Raw genomic sequence first — 22858 nt, 5'->3', positions numbered from 1 at the left:
TTTTTTTTTTTTTTTTTTTTTTTTATCTGATAAAAGAAACAAAAACAAAATGATGTGTGTCCAAAAAGCTGAAACATATGCTCTCTTCACTTGTAAATTCCCAATCAAAGTAAATGTCTCAAAAATACTATAATTACCACTGCCCCACAAATCACTTCAGTCACATCTTACCCTCCCCTACGCTCTCTCTTCTCCTAAGACCCCCTACCCCAAACAAACAAGGCCTCCTCAGCTGACCAGAGTCCCAAAAAACCACTCCACAAACACAATGTACTGTTTCTTTCTTCTTCTTCTTCCTCTGTTTTCCCCCATTTTTGCCAAGAAAGTTGCTCCCAATTCCATGCTTCCCTTTGAAGCTGAGACTCTTTTCAAGATCATGGAGTCCATGTCCTCTGACCAAAACTGGAGGGTCTCTTATCCCAACCCTTGTCAACCTGGCTCCTCTTGGCCTGGTTTGGAGTGCAAAGCAGCTCCCACTAACCTCGCCCTGCTTCATGTCTCCAGGCTTGACTTTGGAACCTCCCCAAACCCCACTTGTAAACCTACTGCCACTTTCCCTTCATTGATATTTGATCTCCCTCACCTTCAGTCTGCCTTCTTTTTCAATTGCTTCACTCACACCAACACAAACCTCTCTGTTTCCCCCACAGCCTTCACAAATTCCTCCTTGCAACAGCTGAGCCTCCGATCGAATCCCGCCTTGACTGGTCCGATCCCGACTCGACTTTCTTCCCTCAAGTCCTTGAAGATCCTCACATTGTCTCAAAACTGTCTTTTTGGCTCAATCCCACCGGAGATCTTCGGCTTGGTGTCGTTGGTGCACCTTGACTTCAGCTACAATTTGCTCACAGGCAGCATACCAATCCAGTTGGGTAACCTCACAAGCCTTGAAGGGCTGGACTTGAGCTACAATTCACTCACTGGACCAATCCCAACCACAATTGGGCAACTGGGTCAGCTTCAGAAACTTGACTTGAGCTCTAATTCACTCACAGACACCATCCCTGATAGCATTGAGAAGCTGAATTCATTGGTGTTTTTGGCTTTGAGTAGCAACCAATTTGGTGGGCACTTACCAAAAGGATTAGGAAAGCTGCAGAACTTGCAGTACTTCATCATGGATGACAATCCAATGCAAATTCCTCTGCCGTTGGTATTCAGCAAGCTAGTGAAACTGCAAGAACTCAGGCTTGCAAGTTCTGGCTATTCTGGCAACATCCCACCAAGCTTCTCACAGCTTAAAAACTTGACCACTTTATCATTGCAAAACAACCACTTAACTGGCCAAATCCCAGCTGAATTCAGTGGCCTATCTCGCATTTATCACCTGAATCTCAGCAGAAACTCCCTCAGTGGCACTGTGCCTTTCAGCTCAAGTTTCTTGAAGAGATTGGGCAAAAACATGGATCTCAGTGGAAATCCAGGCCTTTGCGTTAGCCCTTCTCAAGCCACTGTCCAAAAATTTGGTGTCAATGTCTGTGGAACCAATCAGGAAGATGGCTCGTTGATCCAACCAATGAACCAATCTCCAGCTAAACCAAGCTTATGTAATCCATTTGCTTTTGTTACTTGTTTGTTCTTGTTTAAATTGATTCACCATGTATAAACTCGGGTTTAAATGTCGTGTTTAAGGTTTAGTTATTGATATATATTAAATTTACAGTAACCCATCGAATTAAGCAACGAGTTCTACCGGTTTCTAAACTTAGTTGACCGTTAATCGACTCGACGAAAACACGTTGGAACAGAACCAAGAACTCAAGATCCAAATTCAAAATGGGATCAAGTCAAAGTTGGAGTATCCAAAGGACAGTATGAAAAGGAGTCTCTGGAGTGGATTAAGTTGATCAAAATTCCACCATAAAGTTAGTGTTGGTTTCAAAACGACATGTCGCTCTCAGTGATGGTTCCACACGCTTGTGCAAAATTCGACAGTCTGTCTGACATTCATTTGATCACACAAGCCCTGTGCTTTCTTTGAATTCCTTAAAGGCTGGAGCTCTCCCAAATAAGGCATCAAATTTAGTGTTATACGACATCGTATTTATAGTAAGCCTCGAGAGAATGACTTATAAGTCTAACATGAATGGGACGGTTTTTCTCGATGTTTAACGCCATATGTTCTTTTCATAGTACTCGAAGCTCATCACGTCTTTGCATCTTTTCGATGAGAAAATGCTACTCTTCTGACATTTTCTCGAAAACCCTACAAATTTTACCTGATTGAAGTATTCGTAGCTCCCATTGCACTCATTGACTTCACCGACAATCATAATTCTCGGTTCATAGTATTATAGCTCACTTCCGTCGTAGCTCCAGTTAATTTTTTACCCTCTTCCCTCGAACTCGGAGGTTTAAACCGAGAGGCTACCGAGACTAGGATCATAATATAACCTTTTAAAATTACATGAAAAGGGAATACAAAAATTTACAAAAAAAAAAAGCAACAAAGTGGGGCTTGGTCGGACAGAAACAGTAGCAGTTGATGAAACAAGACGCTCAAAAAGAAAACTGAGTCCAAAAAAGGACACTTGAACATTGTAAGAGAGCTGGAAAGCACCTACCAACTCAAAACAAGTTTTACTTTTAACATTTTACCATACACTGTTAAAAAAAATATATATATATAGTACCACACATATTCCACTACTCTCCTCTGTAGTTTTTACTTTCTGAAACTTTTACCCTCTTTTCACCAGAATTTTCTTTTACTTTTTACCTCATTTCACTGCAAAATCCATCCATTGATTTGGGTTTTAAATATATTAAGTTTACCTAATTGAATTATGTTTGTATTAGCTACGAAGGAACGAATGACGTTGAGAAGTGTAACAAAACAAGCCCACTATTATTCGATTTGACCCGTTATATGTAGTTCTCAGCCTCAAGTAGGGAGATGTTTCCACACCCTTATAAGAATGTTTTGTTCTCCTCTTCAACCAATATGGGATCTCACAATCTACTTTCTTGGGGGCTAGCGTTCTCATTGGTACACTGTTCGGTGTTTGGCTCTGATACCATTTGTAACAGCCAAAGCCCATTACTAGTAGATACTGTATGCTTTTGCCGGTTACGTGTCACTTTCAGGTTCACAATTTTAAAATGCATTTAACGTTTCCATACTTTTAAAACGAATGTTTTGATCTTTTCTCGGTAGGTACTATTTTGAAGTGGGAGAACCAACAAAGCCCTGAAAATAAGGTTTAAAAAGGGCCATTCATGATCCTACGCATCCCCACGCTGAAACCCCTAGAAAAGGGAAAAAGCAAAAGTAAATGCAGTTTTGCTTTGCATCGCTCAGGCTATCCATTATTAGCCCATTCATTGATGAGAGCTTAGAGGAATAGTAAGGTTTATGAAAGAACAACACAGAAACCCCACGTCTGAGCAGTTAAAGTGTTCATTATTTTCGAGATATGTCCCGAGAGTTAAAATATATGTCTTAGGGTGTACACGAATTAAGTTCGAAAAATCTTTTAGACCAATTCGAAATTTAGATTGATTGAGTTAGTGACACGAACAACCTAGATAGAGTTTACGAATTGAGTTGTCGAGTTGCTCTCGACCAAAATGTTAGAATTAATCTGAATCTCCTAACTTGACACGAATATTAAATTGCCTCTGGTTATAAAAACTACCTTATAACCAAATATCTTAGAGAATAGTTGATCATAGTATACTGCACAATGCTCTCGTACCTAATACATCGTGCACCGTCAAAAACGCCTTAATATTCACTTTTAAAAATTAACCAAATTAAGGAATAACCGTCGTAATAACAAATTTTTACTCTATAGTTCGGAAACATTTATCTAATAGAAATTTTAATTTTTAAAATTTTGGAATTTCAAATCATACTCGACCGCAGTCCAAAATTCACCGTTCCAGTTCCTCTCACTCATGGCTCCCAAATTCCGCATCAACCAGCTCCGAGCTCTAAGCTCCACCGTTTTCCATGGCATCGGAGATTGCCATTATTATCTGCATGCAAATCGATCTCCGCAAACTCTGTACCATTTCAGGCGCTTCTCTGATGCGTCGTCTCCGCCGCTATCTCCCGCCGCTTCTTCTTCTGCACCGCCTCAAAATGCAGAGCTCCAAAGCACGAATCGACCTGAGGAGATAGTAAGAAATGCTTCTGCTACCTCGTCTGTGAATCAATTCGAGCTTGCTAAATTCTCCGCCATTGCCGACACCTGGTAATCGTCGAATTCTCTAAAAAAATTGCACTGTTTAGATGATTTCTTTTTGTTGAATTATTTTCGTTGTTTAGTTGGGATGGTTTCGGAGGAAATTAGGGTTTGATGATTTGGAAATTTGAAAGTATTTGGTATCTCACTGGGGTTCAATTCTTATTGCGAATGTACGGAGTATGATATTTCGACGGTTGGAGATTTTTGAGGTTTCTCTCCATTTTCCTGGAAATCAATCCTTTGTTACTTGGTTAGATTCTTTTACACTTACACTTACACACACACACACACACACACACACATATCTGTGCAACGAAACTTTCACAATATTTTTTATCACTGCACAACGAATCGAAATGCTTGAAGGTTCTATATTAATGGCATGTATAACCTTTATTGATACTTATTCAAAAGTTAACCAATTCACGTTAAGCTTTTGCTCTGCGAATGTATTCATGCAAGTGTCTGAGAACGGAGTTTTGATGGTTGTTCGAGATCATCGTTTAATTTGATATGATCTCGATTGCATATGCTTTTTGGATCATATCTTGGTCGCACATTCTTTTGATAGTTAGTGTTTCTCTGTCTTTGGTTTGGAGAAGTAAGAAAGAGTATTCAACAATCATTTTATTTGTATAGTGCTATATGTAAAGTATCTCATTTGTTTCTTCATCAAAAAAGTATCTAATGTGCTGGATAACTTTCAAATTCTCTATGTCCCTAATATCATCCTTGTCTTGCTATCATTTTTGTTCATGCTCAGTTCTCTTTGAATATATTTCATTCTACAACATAGTTCATGCCATAATAAGCATTAGAGCACTCGGTCACTTTGTGAAGACTGAAGCTGTGATTTTTAGGTGGGACTCTGAAGGGCCATTTAAGCCATTACATGCGCTGAATCCTGCAAGAGTCTCGTTCATCAGATCCACTCTTTGCCGGCATTTCAGGTACTTCTCTGGTTTATTTTCAACGGCAACTAAACCCCCCGCCCCCCACTTTTATGCTGGGTCTTCCAAGCACATTTGAATGTTGGTTCCAGTAACTACCATGATGGTTGGCTACTGACTTTAAATTTAGCTCTTTTGGGTTTTTACCCAAACCATGTAGATACGAAACCTTTTTAGTTATTTTTAGGACAAACCACCACCACCATTCTATAGCAGGATAGATGATAATTTTAATTAAGAACAACACAATGCATGGATAGCAATGTATTCTTCCTAGACCAAGGCCAACTGCATAAAAATTGGGTCCATGCATATTGATTATATATCTGTTTTATATTAGTTAGCAGTATTCAAAACCTGATTGCTTATTGATGGTTCTGGTTCTTTCAGTTGTGCTGAAAATATGAAACTGAGATTCTTCTTAGAATTCTAGTAAAATTATATGTATAGAATGGTATTAGACATGATATGCTTTTAATATCTAGCATGTTTTTGGTTCCTGAAATATAAAGTTTACAATTCAGTGCAAATACTAGTGAATTTGATTTTTTTACACCTCATACTATTCCAGGAATTCTGAATCTCTGATTGGTTAAATTTGTTGCAGGAGGGACCCTTGTTCTATTAGGCCTTTTGAAGGACTGAAAATTATTGACGTTGGTTGTGGTGGTGGAATTCTCTCTGAGGTCTCTAGTTTTCTTTTTGGTCTTGCTGTACTCTTATTACAAAGGGAAATTTTATTGTCCAGTACAACATGGATGTTTTTTATTTTCTTCATAGATACCATTTGTCTAGTTCCCGGAGTTTGGGGTTTTCCAAATTCATTTCCCCAATTTATATCTGTTAACTAAAGCAATAATTCTTAAATCTATTCTTTGGAAATGAGTCAATAATTATTAATAATAGATTTACAAGTTGTCAACTTATTAGTACAAAAGCCACACAATTTCTCAGTGAATTGAGCTCATAGTATCAAACAATTTTTAAAGCACTTGTAGATCATATCTGTTGGTGTAGCTCAGCTTTTATTCATTCAATTCCCTATATCTTCTTCTTGTCTTATAGAGTCATAAGCTGTCAAAACTGTAATAACAAAAGCTTTTAGATTTCGTATTTTATTGTATGTCATTTCTGTCAGCGTATGTCATCTTTGTACTTTAGAAGTCCTTTCCCCCCCCCCAACCCCCCTTTCCTTTGTTCAAGTATAAAGACAAATTTGAAGTATGACATTCAGTTGAGGTTAGAGGAGAGAAAATACCATCCATGTGTGCTGTAAAATAATATTCTCCCTCAATACAAACTTTGTAGAAGCTCCAGTCCTGTGGCTGGTAGCTGAGCTGTCCTGTCCCATATTGTCAAAAGAAATAAGATCAGTCCAAATTAGAGTTAAAAAACTGAGCCCTTCAGTTCTTGATCCCATGTTCAATATCTTTCTTTTTCTGTTATTTTAGCCTTTAGCTCGAATGGGAGCAACTGTGACAGGAATTGATGCTGTGGATAAAAATATCAAGATTGCCCGTGTGCATGCGGTATGGTTATTATTCTTGAAGTCAAACAAATTGTTTATTTGGCAAGATCTATGTAGAATTTAACATGGTGGTCTCTGGACATACTTGTATGTGCAGGACCTGGATCCTGTGACATCAACAATTGAATATTGTTGTACCACAGCTGGTACGTGCAAAAACTTGATTTTCTCATCATGACCTCTTTCCTGCACTATCAAACCTCTGTTATTTTTATATCTATTATGTGTTTGAACTTCAGATGAGTTTGCCATGTTGTATAATTGAAAAATCTAGCAAAATTACCTTCAACTCCCTTTGAGAGTGCTATAAAACATACCAGATGCCTATCTTTTGGTTGACTACCTCCAACTTACTTGTTCTCTTCCAAAGGCATTACACCTTCTTCTAAGTAAGAGAGAGAGAGAGAGAGAGAGAGAGAGAGAGAGAGAGAGAGTTGTGTTACACTATTCTTATGACGGAAAAAGAGTGTACCATGCTCTTCTTATGGATACACGTATCTTCCACCTCTATTGTTTATCCATGTATGCTCGAATTATTTGTTTCACTTAGATCTCTTTAATTTTTCATTGAGAAATCCTATGCTTGTTATGCTTGTTTATCATTGAATATTGAATATTGAATATTCTACAATACTACTTTGTCACAGAAAAGCTGGTAGAGCAGCAAAAAGAGTTTGATGCTGTCATCGCCTCGGAGGTTTGCTCACACTCTCACTGAACATGTGGAAAATTGACTAGACATTATTTATCAAAATTTCTTCATAAACCTGGTTTCAAAATGCAACCATAACGCGAGCTGTACCCCTTTGGGGGCACTCCTTTTATTTGTTAGCCTGATCATACCCTTAGACTGCAATTAACTGTTAGATGCATATCCAAGCTCTTCTAAGCAAAACCTTTCAATAGGTAATTGAGCATGTGGCAGATCCTGCAGGATTTTGCCAGTCCTTGGCAGCATTGACAGTGCCAAATGGAGCTACAGTTGTTTCTACTATTAATCGTTCTATGAGGTCATTCGCAACTGCCATTGTTGCAGCAGAATACATTCTTCGTTGGGTATACTATTATCAACTTTCTTTTTTTCTAATCTAATTTCTCTTGAGGTCATACAGCTACTTTTATTATATTTTCTTATACTTACAGCTTCCTAGAGGTACACATCAATGGTCAAGCTTACTTATCCCTGAAGAATTGGTTCTGATATTACAACGCGCCTCTATTTCAGTAAGACTAATGCTTAAATTTTCATATGTTTATGTTCTTACTAATTCTTTCTCCAACATGCACTGTTTTCTATGTTCAAACACCCAATTCATGTATGATTGTTTTTTCCCTTAGGTGGAAGAGATAGCCGGATTTGTGTATAATCCCTTAACCGGCCAGTGGTCCCTTTCAGATGATACCAGTGTAAATTACATCGCATTTGGTACAAAAGTCAGCCAGACGACAGACTAACGAAGGTGTAATCTTAGTTCTCACGCAATAGGTATTATTTCTGTCGCTAAATTAATTTTGCCCTGAAAACTGAATGGTTACTCCCAATCAGCTTCCCTCTAAACATTCCATAAAGCTTCTTTTTGTTTGTGGCAATAAGACCTTTCAATCTCGTATAACATAAACCAAATTTGTTTGAGGTTTATGATCTTGGCAGACTCCTCATTTTGAGCACAAAAGGGAAGAAAAAATTGTTGTGAATTGCATTTGGTTGTGAATATTTTCCTTGGCATGGATATCGAGTACTGGATGGGAGCTGGGGTTGCAATTTTTTATTATGATTCCATGTCTATGCATTGTCTTGATAGATATATATATATATATGTTATATATACGGTCCTATTATTTTCTTTGTCGTTCAGAATTCATAATAGATGTTTTACATTATCATCGACCTTTTTGAGCCTCCCAAGACAGGGAACTCTTTCCAGAAGATACCAGAAGATAGCTCCTCGGGCTTCGGACAGCACATTACAAAGATTGGTTAATTTCATTCCCTATCTCCTCTTAATATTAATATATTTTCAACATCTTTTTTTACTCTATTAAAAAAAATTAATTAATTTTGTGACTTCAATTATAATATTTAAGCTAAATAATATGTGGGAGATATTTTTAATTATTAAAGACCATATTGAAATATTAAAATTAGATTATACCGAGAAATGAAAACTTTAAGATAACTATTTTTTTAATAGAATAATAAATAAATAAAAAATTACCCACGGGATGGGGAAGGAGTCCCCACCCCGTGAACGTCTCTAATCATACGACAAAATATATATATTTGATAAGAATATAATTAAAAATGAGAATAGACGTGAATAATAATACAAAAAATAAAATATCTCTGCTTTGGGAATAATTTTGAAAATTTCTTAGAAATGATCGTCAATATTGATATTAATAATATTCCTCAATTATGTGACAACATTGAGATTATATTTTGATCCAAGTTATTATCCAAAAGTTACGTGTTTGAGTTGCTTGTATCCCAACCAAAAATTCTTTGTTTTATCCCAAGCTTCATTATTTCTTATTCTATCCATTTTATACATAAATGAGTTCATATTTTATTTTTTTTCTGGAAATATAAATATTCAAAAAACGACCGAAAAAGTACACGTGGCATGGGCTTACAGTTATCCGACTAGTTGCAAAGAACCTTCTGACATCTTTAAAATGCGAGCCAAAGGAGGAAGACGAAGTTTGTTAGCGAAAGAGACCAAAAGGATTTTACAGAAAGGGGAAGTAAGCAATCAGAGAAGCTACGTACGAACTTTTGAAGGCTCGTTGGATTACTTGCCTTCTTGTTCAGCTGTGATCCTCACTCGTTTAGATTCCCAATTCCGTCGATCGGGAACGGAAACAGATGTCCTCCGACATGGAATCGTCGTCGGCGATCGTTGCTCGTAGTCGCTTGGCCATTCTGGCTGCGCATCTGAGCGCTGCTGCCACCTTGGAACCGTCGGAGATGGCTTCGTCCCTCGTGACTCATTGCGTGTCAGCTCGGACTACGGTTCCGCCGCCTGAAATGTTGAAGGGTTCTTTGACGGTCGTTGATGAGAGGACTGGGAAGAGGTACCAGATCCAGATATCTGAAGATGGCACAATAAAGGCCAATGACTTGAAGAAGGTACATCAACTGAATCGGTTTATTCATTTGGATGTGTTTGATGACGTTCTTGTTGTGTTCTTATCAATCTTGAAATCTTCGTGGTGTTAATAGTTGTAGGCACCAGTTTTAGTCTAATGAACTTGCTCGGAATGCTTGCAGATAACTACAGGACCAAATGACAAGGGACTTAAGCTGTATGATCCGGGCTATCTCAACACTGCTCCGGTTCGGTCATCGATCAGTTATATCGATGGCGACGAGGGAATTCTTAGGTACAGAGGCTACCCGATCGAGGAATTGGCTGAGAGTAGTACCTTTGTGGAAGTTGCATACCTCTTGAGTAAGTCCTAGAGGAGCTATCATAATATCAATTTTGTTGGTCTGAAATCATTGATATAATGTCTGGTTTGTTTCAGTGTATGGGAATTTGCCTTCTCAGAGTCAGTTGGAAGACTGGGAATTTACTATTTCTCAGCATTCGGCCGTACCACAGGGACTTTTGGTACGATCCTGTCGTCGTATTGACTTTTCCTTCACATATTTCTTTATATAAATTTCAATGTCTGAATGACTTATTACTGAATGACTTATTATTGATAGAGTTGAATCTCTGTCTATCTCAATAGGATATCATTCAATCAATGCCTCATGATGCACATCCCATGGGTGTTCTTGTTAGTGCAATGAGCGCGCTATCTATCTTTCATCCAGATGCCAACCCTGCCCTTAGAGTGAGTTCGTTTTTTCTGGTTCTCAGTTGTTTATTGCATAATTATGTTACAGGGTATAGCCTGAAATTTTCGTAACTTCTTGTTCATATGGAAAAAAGGGAAGTGAATTGGCTCTCTTCTTTCCCTTCTAGTTGTGAGATCCCACGTTGGTTGGAGAGGGAACGAAGTATCCCTTATAAGGGTGTGGAAACCTCTCCCTAATAGACGCCTTTTAAAACCTTGAGGGGAAGCCCTTGAAGGGAATGCCCAAAGAGGACAATATCTGCTAGCAGTGGGCTTGAGTTGTTACAAATGGTATCAGAGCCAGACACCGGGCGGTGTGCCAACGAGGATGCTGGGCCCCAAGGGGGTGGATTGTGAGATTCCACGTTAGTTGGAGAGGAGAACGAAGCATCCCTTATAAGGATGTGTAAACCTTCCCCTAATAGACACGTTTTAAAATCTTGAAGGGAATGTCCAAAGAGGATATGTGTGGAAACTCCCCCTGATAGACACGTTTTAAAACTTTGAAGAGAATGTCCAAAGAGGATAATATCTGCTAGCGGTGGGCTTGAGCTGATACAGTTCGGTTCCAACAAGGAAGGAATGGGAAACCATAGGTTCCCTGTGGCTTTTCTAGAAAAGCTTATTAGGGCATATTATTAGGGCATACTATGGTGAAAGTTCATGCTACCTTCATTATCTTTTGAAGCAGCAGATTAAAATGGCAATGAGTGGATGCGAAATCCATTCCAAAAAGGGAAGCAAACCTTCATTGACAGAAAATTCACATATTCGTCAGTCAAAAGTCCCATTTATAACCTAAGTTCGGCCTTTTATAACATTACAATATGTTGGTCTATTCTCCCTTCAATCAAATATGAACATTACGCCGGGAGTTTTATGAAAAAAGCCAAAGCCTCTTATCGGATTTCAACCGATGACTTGCACCTTACCATGGCGCTACTCTACCACAGAGTTAAATAGACATTTAATTCATTCTCTCAATAAGCCACGAGCCACGATGTCATTGTTACTATGTGTATCTATCTTTGTAGGCTTGTGATTAATGTGAAAGGACTTTTGTATTTAGTTGTGCATCATTGTTTTGTTGTAGGGACAAGATCTTTACAAGTCTAAGCAAGTGAGAGACAAACAAATAGCACGAGTTATAGGGAAGGTATGCTTTCTATGATCATTTTATCAGCTAAGATAATTTTATTAGCGTTTGGGTTATGATCGTGTTAATTTGTTTGGTTTTGCTTGCAATTTAATTTTGTGTTAAGTGGTATTTTCTCTGAATATATAGGCTCCCACCATTGCAGCAGCAGCTTATCTTAGACTGGCTGGAAGACCTCCAGTTCTTCCTTCCAGCAACCTTTCTTATTCGGAGAATTTTCTGTACATGCTTGATTCTTTGTAAGTATATACTAAGTTATTGGACACTTGTGTTAGGTTTATAGCATTGTTCTTACCATCATATTCCAAGAGAAAATATGAACTGAATTTAGGAATTGAATTATCTATTTCAGGGGTAATACGTCTTATAAACCGAACCCTCGGCTAGCTCGAGTCATAGACATTCTATTCATCCTTCATGCAGAACATGAAATGAACTGCTCTACATCTGCTGCTCGTCATCTAGCATCAAGGTAGACAGCTTCTACCACCAATAACATTTAATTAGTGCATAGTCTGATTCTTGCTCTTTTTGGCTTTTCAGTGGTGTTGATGTGTTCACTGCTCTTTCTGGAGCTGTGGGAGCACTGTATGGCCCTCTTCATGGTGGGGCCAATGAGGTATGCATGAGAGAATTTTTATGACATTCTGGATTACTTTTGGTTTATTTCTTCTTTAGTTTTCCTGATCCTTGTAGGGTGTGCTTAAAGTGGTTTCCTTTTCTTAACCTGATTGTAGGCTGTGCTTAAAATGCTGAGTGAGATTGGAACTGTTGAGAACATTCCAGGATTCATCGAGGGTGTTAAAAACAGGTAATTGCCACTTTGATCTCTTAATGAAGTGTGAAAGGACTGGTAAAGTGGTTATATTGCTCACATTACTTAGTTCTCCAGGAAAAGGAAGATGTCAGGCTTTGGGCATAGGGTGTACAAGAACTATGATCCTAGAGCTAAGGTCATAAGAAAACTTGCGGAAGAAGTATTTTCCATCGTCGGTCGGGACCCTCTCATTGAGGTATTTGTCTTGGAACTGTTATGTTTCCATGTGAAAATGCAATCTGTTTACAATTCCTCTAACAACGTTCCTCATGCCATATAGGTGGCTGTTGCTCTGGAGAAGACTGCTCTTTCAGATGAGTATTTTGTGAAGAGGAAGTTATATCCAAATGTTGACTTTTACTCTGGATTAATATATAGGTAGGGAGGTGGATATCTTAGTTTTCTAATGAAGGGATGTGAGTCGATTAACCGAGGATGTGTTTGATCACAGGGCTATGGGATTTCCACCTGAGTTTTTCACGGTGCTGTTTGCAATCCCTCGAATGGCTGGATACTTAGCACATTGGCGAGAATCCCTGGATGATCCTGACACTAAGATAATTAGACCCCAGCAGGTTAGCTCCCTTCTTACTGATCCCGGGAATCGAGACATCTGTCCTAAGTTGGCTAAAAGTCGACTTCGTAAACTAAAGATCGGTCTGATTTCCTTCGCATAATGCAACCAATTAGTTAGTTCTGTTAACCTTATTCTTGGTGCATTCATGAAACTCAGGTCTACACCGGGGAATGGCTGCGTCGTTATATTCCACCCAAAGAACGTCTCCTACCGGCAAAAGCAGACAGGCTCGGTCAGGTTTCAGTTTCGAACGCCTCCAAGCGCCGTCTGTCTGGATCAGGGATCTAGGCTGTTTGGAGAGAATAAAACGATGCAAGATTGCAAGGAAAACAAGACTTGTTGGTTGGTCCAAGCACTGCCTGAATCTGATGAACAAAGTTGGATAGTAGAATTGTAGAGATATAGAAGACAGATATTTCACGAATAAGTTTCTTGTTTTACTAAGATGGTGCAATTCTTGTAACTTCCACTTCCAGCGGTTTGGAAGAACTTCTGTTGTAACCTTATTATATTTTCTTCTTTCTCATAGTAAGATGAAAAAAATGGGTTCTAAAAGCTCAATTCCAAACCTCACTTCTCATACCCTTAGCATTCTTCTCTGTTTTCACTCTCTCATGGTCATCATGTCAACTATATGATGCTAACTCTGAACATTGTCGAGGTCTAAACCACATTCAAAAAGCTGGCTTTGGCAGGACACCTTTCCAACATGAACCAAAAAGAAAATGTGCCATTGTATTGTATGATCTTAAAGGTCACAGCCTCTTATAGAGCTCTGAAGACTGACTTATCTTGGCTTAAAATTGACTGCCTGTCGTTCAACTCTGGAGGCTACAATCAATGGGAACCATAAACGTCCACTCAATTATTGAAACAACATGATTGAAAGGTTGAGTAAACAAAAATTCAGATGAAGCCCCAAAATTCGGTAGAAGGATGCATCAATTCCAGAGACCTCTTAAGCATCCTCTGGATATTCTTCAAACGAGGAATCTCGATGTTTTAAGTGAATGAACTTCTAAAGTAATGTTCATAATATTCTAAAAGACTCAATGCGTATTTATCAAAACAAGATTAGCTATCATTCTCTTCTTGATTGGAAGATCTGATCATCACGTCATTAAAATAACATACCACATCACGAAGTTCATAAGGAGAAAAAATGTGTAAAATAAACAATATTGCATTAAAATGGAAAACAACTACGAAATGTAAAGTTATTCACAGGGCATGACTTTTCAGAAGTGTCTGGAGATGTGAAATAACTAAATTAAAGATAAGATAGCCTTGGAGCTGAGTGAAAGAACAGATCCTTACAATTGGTAAAAAAAACAAAGCAAAGCTAATGAAGGTGCTACCACTTTCGGGCCATATGAGTGGTAGTACTCTTAGAAGTTGAAGCGGAATCCCTTCCAGAAAACATTGGCTTCTTTGTGGAAGGAATACTGCAGATTAGAGGGGAACGTGAACGTCAGCATTGAGTTAGTGAACAGGTGGTTTCAAAATCATTGAGTTATAGCGCTAAGAAATGCAACTTACTCACAAGTCTTCTGCACTGCATTTCTTCGCCAGGCTTTTATATTTTTCATCTCTTGACTGTCCAAAGAAGGGAAAGAATCAGTATTGGAGAACTTTCACTGAACATAGATGGAAAAGGGGCTTTGTTTCATGCATGGAGGGGTAGGTACAGTATATAAATGAGAACTAGTGTTTCGAGAAATTTTGTCAGGTTGGGCTCGTGACAAAGGATCTACAAATACGTGCTTCCATGATTAAATTACAAATCGGCTAGTTAGAACAACATCCATTTGCTTCTGTTCGGAAGCATGCAAAAAGCAGCCGCTCAAGAATTATTTTAGTAAAGAAGCTTTCAAATAGATAGAAAAAGCCATTTCATTAATGTCTTTGACCAGCCGATCAGATTCTAAGCGGAGAAGGATCAAATTTAATGTTTAATTTTCTTTGAGGCACATTAGACAAATTCACAATATTCTCAGACTGGCCACTCTGAGATATCAATTCAATAGCCTTCTTTTCTTTCTTTCTTTTTTTTTTTTTTCCAGAGAACAAATTCAATAGTCTTACCTCTGAAGCACTTCTATTTTTGACTTCTTCAGCAGCTTGTTCTTAGTATTTGTCACGTTGGAGCCATATCCAGCTGCTAAGAAAATCACGAGAAAAATAACATGTTAATAATTTCTCTTTTCATGGTGCCAGCCGCAGCCTTGCCAGATTTAAAATCTCTATTACCCAGAAGCCAAGCCAAATGTAAGGAGCGATAGATTTTACCTCCAAAACTTCTCTTATTGCTTGCAGGGGGAACCTTACTGCAAATCTGTATTTGACGACTTTGTTTCCCTAAAAATGTTCAAGACAATATTCAAAATATCATATGTTAAGAAAATATTGTGAGTGTACTAGTAAGGTATGCTATGGGTTATACGTGGGGGATTAGTAAGGACATAATGGTAATTAGTTAGGAGGTGTCTTGGTAATAAATAGAAGTGTTAAGGATCTTGAAGGTGTAATCATTTTAGTGAAGTGTCTAGTGCGGGACTTGGCAGAGAGATATCCCTCCAAAGGCTATTGTTATATAGTAGTTTCTCTTCGCCATTGCAGTCCGTAACAAATATTTACTTGATATAACAATAAAATTATTGATTCCTAAAATATAGGTAAAAAATCAAGAACATCTATTCATAATGAACCTATAGCATACCTCTAATATCAGACAATTGATGGGAGTGGGCATCAATGACCAGATAATGCGTGATACATCACATGATCTAGCTATTTGTTAGTCTAAATTTAAAATTGTGAGGAAATCCTATAGCGAGTGAAAATAGAATAGAATAGAACATACGAGCATTTTCCTTTAGGTAGCTTTGCTTTATTCGATCTGCAGCTTCGCTCTCATTCTTTTCTATGTCCTTCATTTTCGCCTGAAAGTAGATAGTTTCATTTTAATGGTAATTCCTCAGATAGATCATTATCATGTCGACCATCATTCACTACTCAGATCTCAAAGTAAACAGCGGGAGAGAAGAAGTACAAGGAATGTTACCTCATACAATTGAATCCATCTAAATGCCACTTTTTTCTTCTGCATCCTCTCAGATACAATATTGGTATTTTCTCTACCAAATTGTCTTTCATAGAATTTTTTCCACAATTTATCTGTAACTGGAGTCAGATCTCTTCCCTAAAATAAATTCATGCTCAATTTAGCATATATACCAAAGAAACCAGATAGTTAAATAAGAAGCAAATTAATCCAATCTTACTTCTGAACTTTTCTCCACATGCATCAACTGATCAACAGTGCAATGTGGCAAAATCCGCTCTAGAAGATGTAAATCAGTTTCGCCAACATCCCCAAGAAACCTCAGATTATCTATAGCTTTGTAAACGCAAAGATCAACCAACGATGGAACTTTTCTTACTGGATACATCTCTTCTTTCTCAGGTTGCCAAGCTAAGAACAAGAAAGAAGAAAACAAACCGCTAAATTTACACAACAGCAAATCCTTTGAACAATAAACAAAATACTGAGTCGATAAACAAGTTGGTAAATATAGCTCAAGGTAACCAACTGCTCTACATGAAAAATCAAGCGTCTCATATATCAGCACTTCTTTCACCAAAAACTGGCCCTGAATTACTAAATTCCATACACTTCAAAAAGAAGCACCTGAATATTCATTATACATCTCTTACTTAGCTTTAAGCAACATGTCAGAATATAATAGAACAAAATAATTCCCTTATACCAATCCTAAATTCATCCGGTAGGTATTACAACGCAAGAAAAAACAGATCGTATTCAATAAAAAGAAAATGATGATCAGAGAAATCCTATTCGATCGTCCTAAAAAGAAAGCAGAAATTAAAAGAAAAGAGAAAACAAAAAGAAGAAATTGATTCAATTTCAATACAAATACAATACGAACTGCGATAGATCAAGAAATTGAGATCTCAAGGACCTTACCGACAGTCTGAGAAGACGGAGACGAGAAACGTTGAAACAGAAGCACGATCGTTGAACTAGATACGAACGAATTGGCCAGCAATCGTCATCTGATCATCTGGTAATTTCCCTTTTCTATGTTGCGATATTCTTCCCCAAGTTGCTATTTTGCGCAGTGATAAAGAATCCTTGGAAATAAAATATATAAATAAACGCAAGGAGGATCATATTTTTTAATTCTGCTCTTTAATTAATCATTTTACCCTTTTATTTATTTTATTTTCCGATAAATACCGATTATTTACTTTTATTTAAACATTCACAGATTTGGTCAAAATAAAATCACTTTAGAGATTTTTTTTTTCAAATTTAAATTCCATTTTAATTTTAGGCACGTTTTGGTTTCTTACTTTCAAAATTTTCATTTTAATCCCTATCCTTTTAAAAAGTGACAAATTTAGTCTATATTTATAAAATTTAAACATAAATTTCATATATAATTAAAAAAAAGTCAAACTGAATCGTTAAAATAAATAACCAAAATTATTTATCAATAATTAAATACGGTTCAAAATTATCCACATACCTAAAGAAATAATACCCACAAAATTAATTATCACCTAACAAACAAACAAAAAAAATTCAATTAACCGGTTAATATAACAAAATATCAAGTTTTTTTAAACTAAAAGTTAAATATTCAATTTTTTTAATTTAAAATAATCTCACATTAACCCACCGTTAAAAAAGAGTATGATTTAACTGAGATAAAATATATATCTTTAAAGTTTGAATTTTAGATAAAGCAATCTAGAATTTTAAACGTCAAAATACTTTTTTTTAGACGAAATAATAAAAAGAAAATTACCATATCATATATATATATATATATATATATATATATATATATATATATTGTTTTAAATTAAGTTTCTCAATCAAATAAAGTCAGCGATTACGACTTTGGTGGATTTATTTACTTATTTATTTTTTTAAAAATCGTTTTTGTATGATGTGATTCAATTCGTGGAAATTCCAGAAACTAAAATTTTAAAAATTTATTAGAAATTTAAATATTTGTGAATAACATGTATTTTTAATTTAACCAAAACTAATTATTGAACATAATTCCTACAAATTACTTAATATTATTTAATTAATAACTATCGCTATTTTTATTATTTATGAATAATTGTCAAACACAAATTTGAACTTCATGAACTGATCTTAAGAATAACTGGGCTATATATATATATTGATAAAATTAAATTAATTCATACAATTTTTTTTCTTTATCTGAAAATATTATAAAATAAAAAGACAAATATTTGACTTATACAAAGTCTCATGTTGTCTGATTAATTAGTTTTGTTTTGTTTTGTTTTGTTTTTTGAAATTACATTTAATGAGAAAAGTCAAAGGGTCACCTTAATGTACTGTCATCAATTCATCATTATCGTATATTGAGGGAAAAAAAACATCCGAACATTTAAAATATTATCGTATCTTTTTTTGTTAACTGAGATTCCCGTCGTTGCGTGCGTTCACCAATGACAGCCGTCCGACCAGGTAAGTCCTTTTTCCATTATGTTGTGCGGTTCTTATTCAATGACTTTCTTGCCCTTCCTTATATTACGTCATAATGATTCCAATAATAATAATAACAAACAAATAAATTATTAAATTATTAAATATTTATATTCAACCTTCTCTATTTTAAATAGATCTTAAAATTAGTTTCTATTTTTTTTTTTGTCAAAATTTATTAAATAACAATAATAATTTTTATGCCATTAATAAAACGTGAGAAAATAAAGCATCTTCCACATCTACTCGCAGTGAGCTTGGATAATTCCATTAAAAGTAAACTAAAATACCATAAAGATATAATATATATATATATATATATATATTAATAAAAATAAAAATAATGGGTCATCATAATTCAGTCAAATTGACTTAAAATTCATTCAAAGATCTCCCAAAGAAACATAAAATAGAAAAACATACGACTTTGTGCTCAGAATGGAGAGTTGAAAATTCAGCCATGGCTACAAGGGTCCGGTCAACGCCTTTTTAAGCCTCTCTTTTGACTTTTTCCACCACCGCCTCTATAAATCCCTCTCCCGTTTCTTCATTTTTCAGCTCAATCAAAATTCAAAATCCTTCTCATTGCTTCATCAATCCGCAAAATTTCCCTTCAACTTCTCGTTCTGTTCTTACCAGATTTCCCTTTCCCCTGTTTTTCTGGTTACATCACGGTGGCGACAACGGCGGCGCTGGCTGAAACTCCTACTGTTCAGTCAAATAAATGGAGGGCTCAGATGGAAGCTATGGCGGCGCACCGCCGCCATTTCTGACCAAAACATACGAGATGGTGGATGATCCGATGACCAACTCCGTCGTGTCATGGAGTAAAAGTGGTTACAGCTTCGTGGTTTGGAACCCACCGGAATTCGCCAAAGAATTGCTCCCAGTTTATTTCAAACACAACAATTTCTCTAGCTTCGTTCGTCAATTGAACACTTACGTAAGTTCCAACATCATAAAAACATCATATTCCAAAATCAAATCATCTTTTTCCCTGACATTGATTCCTCTGTTTTTTTAGTAAAAATCCTGAGAGAAAAATTCTGGTATCTCTTAATAGGGGTTCAGGAAGGTAGATCGAGATCAATGGGAATTTGCTAACGAGGGGTTCATAAGAGGACGAACCCATCTTCTAAAAAGCATCCATAGACGCAAACCAATCTTCAGCCATAGCCAGAGCCAGAGCCAGAGCCATGGCAGTGGAGCTCCATTGTCCGAGCTGGAGAGGCAAGAACTGGAGCTAAAAATCAAAACCCTTCATCAAGAAAAGACCATTCTCCAAACCCAGCTGCAAGAACACGAAAATGAAAAGGAACAAATCGGGCGTCAAATTCAAACAATGTGTCAGCAGATATGGCGAATGGGGAACCAACAGAAGCAGCTGATAGCAATAATGGCGGCGGAGTTGCAGAAGGATCAGTCGAGGAAAAGGAGAAAGATAGGGAAATTGAGTGAGTTTTTGGGTGAGGAATGGTTGGAAGTTGAGAGAGATGAGAGGAATGGGTTGAAGAATGGTTTGGAGGTTCCGGCATTGGAGCTGATGGGGAAGCTGGAAGTGTCGTTGGGGTTGTGTGAGGATTTGCTGTGCAACGTGGCGGAGGTTCTGGGCGGAGAGATGAGCGGGAAGAGGAAGGAAATGGAGGGTAAGGGTGTGAAAGAAGGGGAAAAGAGAGGGGAAAATGGAGTGAATGATGTGTTTTGGGAACAGTTTTTGACAGAGGTTCCGGGGTGTTCCAATGGTGGGGAAGTTTATTTGGATAGAAGGAGTAATGTTTTAAGGTAGATTAGGGGTTTGTAAATGATTTAGATTTCCTTCTTTGTTGTTCACATTACAATTCATTACCATTCTCTCCGGGAAAGGTTCAAATTTTATGTTGCGTATCTTCTTTATATATAAAACGGGAATATTATATTAGAAGGTTTAATATGTCGTTCTTATAAAATTTATAGTTTTACGATATCTATGTACAATAGGAGAGAATAAAATACAAGAGGATTGATCAGTTGAATGAGACAAAATTGAAGAAAAAGGAGAGATGAGCCTGGTCGAGTCTAGAGTTTTGTTTATCTAAGAAAGCCTTGAATGACTCCTATTGAGTTTGATGAGAGTTGTTTACCTAAGAATAGCGTGGTCGAGTGATCCTACATTATTGGCTCTTTTGTTGGATTCATATTTCATATTATGTGATCATCTCCTCCTCCTCCTCTTCTTCCATTGTTTATGTTTGTTTTTTTTTTTGATCGAGGGCTGATTTCAGTTGTAATTTCATGGTGTTTTTTAGCATTTGGGTGGTCAACTGGCATTGCTCACTAAAGGGCTCGGTTGTTTGTGATTTGACTTTTCTATATCAGTGACATTGCTTTTTCTATAATAGTGACATTGAGTTTGAAGAACCTTAGTGATTTAATTTTACTTGAGGACAGAGCTGAGCACTTCACTAAAGTTTCTTATTGAATGAATTGACTGCCTAACTGAAGATTGTAGGGACTCAAAATGATAGTATTAATCAGCTTTCAGAGTCTGCACTTGTTGATATTCTTTCTTATTTACCAACCGAGGATGCTATAAAGATGGCATTGTTTCCTAGATTCAAATACATGACTAAGCCATGTGTTCCAGCTTATAGAATTTGTATTGAAGAATGTCAATGCCTTAGAGAAGATGGAAGATGGTCATTTCCACCGCGAGGACTCTCCGACCCATTCACCAATATGAAGTCTTCAAACATGAGGTTGACAATCCGAAGGATTATGTAGAAAAAGCCTATTAACGTGTTCATCCGACTCAAAAGAGAATCAATATAACCAAGTCATACTAAGAATGAACAAAGCATTCAATTTTAAAATCTTATTAAATCACTATGAAAACCGTTCGCAAAGATCACTCAGAATATAGGCTATTATGTTTTGAACGACAAAATGGAATTCTAAATACTCAATATCCTCTTCTAACATGTAGCCTATCATCGCATCTTTGTCACAATAAATAGACAATAAATAGACAATGACTCAAAAATGGTGTAAAATGGAATCTCCACAACAACTTACAACTTGGACTAAATAACTTACCAGTTTCTTCAACGAACGAGATCCATTTGGAGTAATCAGTCTGTTCTACTCAGCAGAAGCGAAAAGTAGGGATGCATTTGTGCCTCCAAAGCCAAAGGAATTCGACAAAGCTATTCGAATTGGCATCTGTTTCGAAGAGGTTAAAGGCATGAAGTTGTCATTAAATATGGGGTCTGGTTCCTTCAGATTAAGAGAGGGTGGTGCTACACCCTGCAATAAAACAACAAAGCAGCCATTAGGCTCAAAGAGTACTGCTGTTTGCTTAGTTAGGCATCTTAAAAAGGGATGCCAGTTCTTGTAACAGTCGATGTCAAAGAAAACAACATATTGAAAGAGCTAATTCTGCTTACAGTGTGTATGGCCAAAACAGAGAAAATTGCCTCAACAGCACCAGCTGCTCCAAGAAGATGACCGACTGCACCCTGAAACTCGATTTTCATTCATGTATAACTATCACGAAACGTTGGCAAAAGACAAATTTGTACAAAGACTGAACTCAGTGGAGTACTAGTTGTGTGCATATATTGTGTCTCAACATTGCATAATGGTTATATACTCGTCCTCAAAATGGACCTAATTGCCCTTCACTCTTTTTTTTGCGTATGAATGAACTTCTTTCCCAAACGTTGGATAATTCGTAGAATAATCCAACACTTTCCAGATCGTGGAATATCAGTTATATTATTAGAATATGGTCTACAGGTGGAAGAAGTTTTATAAGTTTTATTTTCAAAATTCAAATGATTATCAAACAATGCCAAAGCAGTAGAACAATATATTTGGCTTTAGTTAAAAAATTTATAATAAATATATGATTAAATTACAATTTCGTCTCTAAACTTTGAGGTTTATGTCTATTTGGTCCTTGAACTCTCGAAATAAATTACCTTTGTGGATGAAAAGGCCAAAGCACCTGATAGTGCATGGTCAGCGAATACAGATTTTATAGCAGTGGCTTCCACTGTATCACCTAAATAAAAGACCCACAAACATAAATTACATCTATAATACAACATTGACACAAAAATCACACTAAGCAACTTGTAAAAGATAGAAATTTTTACCCAAGGGTGTAGATGTAGCATGTGCATTTAGGTAATCTACTTGGCAGGGATGAAATCCAGACTGCAATTCATCAAAGGAAAAAAAAAAAAAAAAAAAAAAA

The 22858-nt window shown here is 36.7% G+C and overlaps 6 protein-coding genes across 10 annotated transcripts in view; 4 read left to right on the top strand and 2 right to left on the bottom strand.

Moving 5' to 3' along the window:
* Window positions 1–228: 228 nt before the first annotated feature.
* On the top strand, window positions 229–1617 carry LOC111451617 (protein TOO MANY MOUTHS). Its single transcript, XM_023092091.1, has one exon. It carries the CDS (start codon window positions 269–271, stop codon window positions 1604–1606), a length of 1338 nt encoding a protein of 445 aa, XP_022947859.1. The 5' UTR covers window positions 229–268; the 3' UTR covers window positions 1607–1617.
* A 2229-nt stretch (window positions 1618–3846) lies between these two features.
* On the top strand, window positions 3847–8371 carry LOC111450999 (ubiquinone biosynthesis O-methyltransferase, mitochondrial). Its single transcript, XM_023091215.1, has 9 exons — window positions 3847–4199; window positions 5054–5143; window positions 5751–5829; window positions 6595–6672; window positions 6769–6817; window positions 7319–7368; window positions 7578–7727; window positions 7815–7895; window positions 8010–8371. Exons 1-9 carry the CDS (start codon window positions 3901–3903, stop codon window positions 8124–8126), a joined length of 993 nt encoding a protein of 330 aa, XP_022946983.1. The 5' UTR covers window positions 3847–3900; the 3' UTR covers window positions 8127–8371.
* A 931-nt stretch (window positions 8372–9302) lies between these two features.
* Window positions 9303–13652, top strand: LOC111451804 (citrate synthase, glyoxysomal-like). The gene is made up of 13 exons (XM_023092367.1): window positions 9303–9801; window positions 9943–10123; window positions 10200–10285; window positions 10410–10514; window positions 11611–11673; window positions 11803–11912; window positions 12026–12145; window positions 12217–12292; window positions 12411–12484; window positions 12566–12686; window positions 12771–12868; window positions 12942–13065; window positions 13224–13652. The coding sequence occupies exons 1-13, from the start codon at window positions 9538–9540 to the stop codon at window positions 13353–13355; spliced, it is 1554 nt and encodes a 517-aa protein (XP_022948135.1). The 5' UTR covers window positions 9303–9537; the 3' UTR covers window positions 13356–13652.
* A 578-nt stretch (window positions 13653–14230) lies between these two features.
* LOC111451808 (transcription elongation factor B polypeptide 3) lies at window positions 14231–17233 on the bottom strand. Of its 3 annotated transcripts, none has more exons than XM_023092372.1 (8): window positions 17056–17233; window positions 16352–16542; window positions 16132–16269; window positions 15931–16009; window positions 15357–15425; window positions 15153–15228; window positions 14607–14663; window positions 14231–14512 (listed from the first exon to the last, which is right to left on the bottom strand). In XM_023092372.1, exons 2-8 carry the CDS (start codon window positions 16517–16519, stop codon window positions 14422–14424), a joined length of 678 nt encoding a protein of 225 aa, XP_022948140.1. In that variant the 5' UTR covers window positions 16520–16542; window positions 17056–17233; the 3' UTR covers window positions 14231–14421. The 3 variants fall into 3 exon arrangements, with proteins under 3 accessions (XP_022948140.1, XP_022948143.1, XP_022948141.1); XM_023092375.1 differs by having other exon boundaries at window positions 15153–15225; XM_023092373.1 differs by having other exon boundaries at window positions 17051–17224.
* A 1738-nt stretch (window positions 17234–18971) lies between these two features.
* On the top strand, window positions 18972–20544 carry LOC111451807 (heat stress transcription factor A-4d-like). Of its 2 annotated transcripts, XM_023092371.1 has the most exons (3): window positions 18972–19564; window positions 19685–20428; window positions 20483–20544. In XM_023092371.1, exons 1-2 carry the CDS (start codon window positions 19346–19348, stop codon window positions 20405–20407), a joined length of 942 nt encoding a protein of 313 aa, XP_022948139.1. In that variant the 5' UTR covers window positions 18972–19345; the 3' UTR covers window positions 20408–20428; window positions 20483–20544. The 2 variants fall into 2 exon arrangements, with proteins under 2 accessions (XP_022948139.1, XP_022948138.1); XM_023092370.1 differs by having other exon boundaries at window positions 19685–20491.
* Window positions 20545–21537: 993 nt separating this feature from the next.
* LOC111451805 (3-oxoacyl-[acyl-carrier-protein] synthase, mitochondrial) overlaps window positions 21538–22858 on the bottom strand; it is a 6113-nt gene continuing 4792 nt past the window's right edge. For both annotated transcript variants that reach the window (XM_023092368.1, XM_023092369.1), the window contains exons 11-14: window positions 22758–22818; window positions 22581–22663; window positions 22044–22115; window positions 21538–21903 (exon numbers count right to left, since the gene is read on the bottom strand). In XM_023092368.1, the coding sequence (XP_022948136.1) occupies window positions 21739–21903; window positions 22044–22115; window positions 22581–22663; window positions 22758–22818 (381 nt within the window). In that variant the 3' untranslated portion in view covers window positions 21538–21738. The remainder of the gene's footprint in view (window positions 21904–22043; window positions 22116–22580; window positions 22664–22757; window positions 22819–22858) is intronic.

This window comes from Cucurbita moschata, unplaced genomic scaffold, assembly GCF_002738365.1.
Source record: "Cucurbita moschata cultivar Rifu unplaced genomic scaffold, Cmos_1.0 Cmo_Scf00013, whole genome shotgun sequence".
NCBI lineage: Eukaryota > Viridiplantae > Streptophyta > Magnoliopsida > Cucurbitales > Cucurbitaceae > Cucurbita > Cucurbita moschata.
The sequence above is the reverse complement of the archived record's forward strand: the minus strand, read 5'-3'. Positions and strand labels throughout refer to the sequence as shown.